Raw genomic sequence first — 6,132 nt, forward strand, 5'->3', positions numbered from 1 at the left:
TGTATGTTCAGCTTTATAAGGTAATGTCTAATAGGTTGTTCCATTTTACATTCTCACCACTTCCTGACCTTTACTAGGGCTAAAGACTCTTCATTTTTACCAATCTAATGCATGCAAAATGATATCTCATGATTTTAATTTAAATTTACCTAATTACTAATGACTTTGAACATGGCTTCATATTTAGAGGGAAAGAGTTATTTCCTTTTTTTTTGGAAATGCCTGTATGTGTCTTTTCCTAATAGGTTGTTTGTCTTTTTCTCATTGACTTTCAGTTCTTTATTTCCTCTAGATATGAATATTTTATAGGTTTTATGCATTATAAATATCTTCTTGCCTCTTTCTTTTTAACAGCTACACAGTAGTCTACTCACATAAATTACCAAACTTTATTTAATCAGTCCTCTATGGATTTTTATGTCGTTTTCATCCTTTGATATTATTATACTCAATACTACGATGACTACACTGCATGTGTCATTTTACACATGTGCGCAAGATGACATCCTAGAATTGGAATTGCTGGATCAAAGGGAACATGCAATTTTAGTTTTGAAAGACTACACAATTGCTTTGCCTAAAGGTAGGACTGATTTACACTCTCAACAGCAATTGCTGTGAATATCTGGTTGCCCACATCCCTTATAGGTGAGAGGTTAGAAACACGATATCTTCTTGAAGCTTTAATGCTCATTATCTTATTGTGAAGGCAAATGAGTACCTTTTCATATGCTTAAGAGCTATCTAATATTCCTACTTGAAAAGTGAGTTGTGGGGTTTCTGAACTTAAATGTTTTCCTCGATCTTGTTCAAATGCTTTCCTTCTAACACAGGGGCAATCTCCCAAGGACAGGCTCTACCTGAGCATAGTTTCTGATGGTTTCATGATCTTCATTTGCTGAAAACACACAGTGGTTGGTCATCTTGGTCTTATCACCATCATCTATGCGTGTTCCTCCAGGGGCTGAAATGAGAAAGATAACTACAGTTAGGAAAATACAAAAATAAGAAAAATATTTGTAAAACATATCAATTCCTACACATCAAGGAAAACAATGAAAGAATACATAAAATCTAAGAGTCACAGTAAATTGCACAGAATAATATTTTGCTGGACTCTAGCTCACCAACTGTGGGATTGAGCAGACCTGACTGTTATGGTAGATCTTTTTGCTTCTACTTGGGAAGGTATTAAAAGTGTTCCTTCCTTCACTAACCCAGTTAGACATGCATGGTTAAGCAGCATGTACTCTGATTCCTCACCACTTGCGTTTGGTCGCCCAGTGGCTGTGTTGGCTAGAAGAGAGTATTTTATTCTTCTTCCCAATGGACTAGAACAAAAGAATGCCTTTTTTCTCCAATTCAACTTTCCATATTCAAAGGCTCCTCCTATAAGTTTTGATCGTAACCATTACAAGAAATGGTTGGTTAGAAGAGTGGAATATGAATGTTTGGTATTTTGTTTTCTGATTCTACTTCTTTGTAATTAGGGCACAAGGTTTGAGCAGGCCAAGTTAGATTAATATCTTTCATACAGTCAACAAATATTTGTAGTGTTATACTTACAGTAACTAGTGTGCTAGGCACCAAGTATACAACCATGACCGAAGCTGAAAAGAGAAATACTATCTACTTATCAGCCACTCCTTTTATTAATCTGTGTATTTTATTGTATAACTGCCTTGATTTAGCTTGTGATTTCAAATTTTTGGATGAAAAGGGCCACACACAGCCACCTTTATTACTAGACACAGGCAAAGGAGAATTCAACTGAGTTACACCTTCCTTAGCTTGTCATCACTTCTATGGGCTTCAGACTCCATAACATGGTTTTGTAAGTAAATTAGTTTTGGGAGAAGTCATCTTCTTCAGGAATCTATTTTCACTCAATTAATTTATGCATGAGATTTAATTAGCCCTTTTTAATGAATACAACTACTTGAACAAAATTTTATTAAGATAATAATCTAAAAACTTTGGGCTAATTATTCCTACCTGATAGAAATTCCATAACTAAAGAGTTTGATCTTGCAATTGTAGTTTTTTTCTCTTAGATATGTTTTAAAAATTACATTCTTTTACAAAACAAACACTTGTTACACATTAATAATATTGCTACAGCTTACATTTAAAATAAAATGTTTTTCTTGATATTGGAAATAAGTTTTTTTTTTGTCGCGCCCGTACTGGACCGGGACCGGCAACGGGATCGCAACCCTCGGTGTTGCTACCACACCTCGCTCAGCCAGTGAGCGGGAACCGGTCTGTATGTGGGATCCGAACCCTCGGCGGGAGCGCCACCGCACTCCCAAGCGGCGCACTGTAGCAGTGCGCCACCGGGCCGGCCCGGAAATAAGTTTTAATAGCCAAAAGTTTTCAAAAGTTTTTGGAGGTACTGCTGTTTTTCTCAAGGCAGAAAGAAAAAAAAAGTAAAATATTTCTTGAACATCTTGAAAGAACAAGATGGCTGTTAATTTAAGAACAATGGGAGAAATTTTTTTGTAGATGTGAAAAGATTTCTACATACTTGATAATTAAAGTGTTTATATAAAAAGAATGCAACTGGCCAGCTTCATTCATTACATCATAAGTCTGGACTTAGTACACATCTGGGGTTGCACAGCCTGTGCTAAGCTAGTTGTACCAAACATCTTGCCCTACTTTATTCTTGGATGTATGAACGTAGAGGGAAGCAGCAAAATCTGGGTTGCAGAGATAAATCTGCTGGTCATGGTAAATGTAGCCTTGAGATGATCAATACAAAATATATAGATAATTTAATGTATATGGAAGGGGCATTAAAGAAGGAAACCAGGAGTCATGTAAAAAGTGGCACCCAGAGAGGTAGGAGGATGTTTAAGTGGTCTCATGTAAGGGAAAAAAGTAAAACAGTCCAAGAATGACAGAAAGGTAAACAGTACTGCCCAGAGGTCACTCAGGACCCCCCAAAAATCCATATGATTTCCTAATGCAGTCATGTGTGACTTTGGCCAGAACTAAAACTCAGTGAAGATTATTCTTGCATGGAGTTTTGCCAGCATATGGATAGAAATATATCATATCTAATGAAATTCTAAAAGCCAGTAATCATATTAGAAAATGTTCAACTTCACTGTTAAAAATTATCACTTGCCTATTGACAAAGGTCGAAAAAACTGACAAAATTGAGTACCTAATAGTGCTAAAGTTGGATATTAATAGGAACTCATGATTTTTGACAAAATGTTTACTATAATATTCCTTTGGAAGACTGGTTTTCTCTCTCAAGTAGATATAAATGTAAATATCTCCATCCTTTTTTCTTTTTTTTTCCTTTTTGTCTTTTTTCGTGTCCGGCAACGGATCGCAACCCTCGGTGTTGCGCCTGCACCTCGCTCAGCCAGTGAGCGGGAACGGGTCTGTATGTGGGATCCGAACCCTCGGCGGGAGCGCCACCGCGCTCCCAAGCAGCGCACTGTAGCAGTGCGCCACCGGGCCGGCCCTATATCTCCATCCTTTAATTCATTAATCCCTTAGTAAGTACTTAAAGACATAATCTGATAAGAGCACAAAGATACTCCATTCTAGGTTTATAAGGTAAACAGATTTCTAGAAGGGAATTAACCAAAATATTAACGATGGTTATTGCTGTAGATTGGATGCCTTCCCCTGTCCCCCAACCTCATTGAGGCTTAATCCCCACTGTAACTGTTGAGGGTGGGAATTCCTATTATGGTAATCAAAAGGTGGGGCCTTGAAGAGGTGATGAGATTATAGAACCATACATAGTGAATGGATTAATAATGGCGGTCAGGGGCATGGTTTGGAGGGCTTTAAAAAGAGAGTGAATGAGGAGGTTAGTCTCTCTCTCTCTGCTCCACCATTTTGCAATGTAATACCCTGCTGTCACTGTCGCCACCAGCAACACCCTCACCAGATGTGTTCCCTGCACCGTGGACTTCCAGCCTCAGAAACTGTAAGCAATAAAATTCATTTTCTTTGTAAAATACCCAGTTCCGTGTATTTTGTTATAAGCAACAGAAACAGACTAATACAGTTATCTCTGGGTATTGGGATTTGAACACACTATAATATATACAGCTCATCTATGGTGATAATGTGTGCTCTTTAGAAGCAATAACAACAAAAAAATTCACTTAGTATGGGATGAAAACCATCAATGCAGAACTACAGGGGACCGGGGTAGTAAATGGGACCATGTACCAAAACAGCTTGAAATAAGAGCTCAGAGAAAGAGGAATTTAAGACTGGCTCCACCTCAAAATGGAGGAACGTATACACTGTGTCAAGTAGGTTGGCTTAATTAGTGCTTCTCAGTGGAAGGCACTAATGGCATTTTGGGCAGGGCAACCTTTCATTGTGTTGAATGTCCCTTGCATAGCAGAGTAGGCAGCATACCTGTCCCCACCCTGAAATCTTTGTAACAATCAAAATACTTCCACACATTTGGAACTTGAAAATCACTGGCCTAGGAGATTTGACCACCTTTAGTGATTTATGGCTACCATAGAAACTAATTATAAGAATGACTTAGAGGAAAAATGGCTGGTTACGATACCTAATAAACATTTGGATCAACTACTTACTGCACTTAAATAGTATTCTAAAGTCTTCTTTCCTGATGCCTTTGCTCTGTAAGACATAGCTTTTATTTTACTTTGAACTACCTTTAATATTTCCAATCTTCTGTCTTTAATCCTTTTAGCTATATACTCACAATGAAAAGGATTTTTAAAAAATTAGGCTTAAACTATATTTCTTAGACATTTTATTGTTTATGGATGAAATGGTATTAACCAAACCTGGGAAATTATTAGATTTATTGACAGTTACATTTCAATGTACCAAAAAAAAAAAGTGGTGGGGTTCAAAAGAGAAGCTGCTGTATGACATTTGGGTTCATTAAGTATATAGGAAGGATTTAGATGACATACACAAAGTTATATTCTTCTGCAGAAATTACCTCTCCTATGGGCCCTCCAAAAACATTTCAGGATTAACAAAGTGATCATCTGTGTTGTAGTGTCAACAAAAACCCTCAGTTCTATTCCTTTATTTATTTTATAACATTTCACAGCCACATTAATACCATTCCAAATTATAATTTAGATAAAAATTGTAGATGTACTTTTTTTTATCAGCTTTAATAAATGTAAACTTATAAAGCTCTATCTTATAAGGAAATATTTCAATAGAATTGAAAATATATATATACTACAAAAACATGTAACGCATGGCTTACCAAGCATACTGCCAGCCACCAGGATATCGAAGAGTGTGTCTGCATAGCGACGATAATCTAGTCTTGAACCTGTAGAGTCCAGAAATTTGGCTACAGCCTCAAGGTCATCACCAGCTTCATTAAGCCCCTGGACAAGTGTATCCCTGAAGACTGTGGGTTCGAATTTCTCTTTTTCATCTAAAATAAAAAATGTATAAAATCATTATTTTCCCCAAAAAGACTGGCCAAGCATTTGCTTTGAAGGACAATTTAAGTCTTTTAATCCGATTTCCACGTTCTAAAATTCTTGCTTAAACTCAAGCAAATAATTTATTTCTGTTCAAAGGGTAAAGATTTTAACTCTATCCAATATATAATAAAATTGATGATTGTTCATTCATTTATGTCATTCATCTAATCTACTAACCCTAACCATTGGAGAAAAAATAAAGAGTATAATAATCAAAACTTATATTTTTGTTTCATCTAAGATAGAGAAAGAAAAGGATCCACAAGAGAATCACCAAGGAATAAAAGAGAATATACAAATATAAACAAACAAATAAAGATTGGAAAGGAGCAAATAAGGAGAAACATCTCTTTTACAAGATAAATTAGTCTGGAATACTTAAATATTTAATATATGTCACGAGCTATATATGTATATTTATAGCTTCAGAGCAGATGTTCTTAAACGTTTTGGTCTCATGACCCCTTGACATTCTTAAAAAGTACTAAGGATTCCAAGAGCTTTTTTGTTTATGGAGATTATACCTAACAATACTTATTTTACTGGAAATTAAAACATCACGTTTTAGAATATTTATTTATTTATTTATTTTAATTTTAATTTTTTTTTTCCTTTTTGTCTTTTTTCGTGTCCGGCAATAGATCGCAACCCTCAGTGTCGC

The 6,132-nt window shown here is 35.9% G+C and overlaps 1 protein-coding gene across 1 annotated transcript in view; it reads right to left on the reverse strand.

Moving 5' to 3' along the window:
- BZW2 (basic leucine zipper and W2 domains 2) overlaps positions 1-6,132 on the reverse strand; it is a 62,685-nt gene that overhangs the window by 24,660 nt on the left and 31,893 nt on the right. The window contains exons 3-4 of the mRNA XM_008585675.1: positions 5,243-5,419; positions 861-964 (exon numbers count right to left, since the gene is read on the reverse strand). Of these exons, the coding sequence (XP_008583897.1) occupies positions 861-964; positions 5,243-5,419 (281 nt within the window). The remainder of the gene's footprint in view (positions 1-860; positions 965-5,242; positions 5,420-6,132) is intronic.

This window comes from Galeopterus variegatus, unplaced genomic scaffold (genome assembly GCF_000696425.1).
Source record: "Galeopterus variegatus unplaced genomic scaffold, G_variegatus-3.0.2 Scaffold3663, whole genome shotgun sequence".
Lineage (NCBI taxonomy): Eukaryota > Metazoa > Chordata > Mammalia > Dermoptera > Cynocephalidae > Galeopterus > Galeopterus variegatus.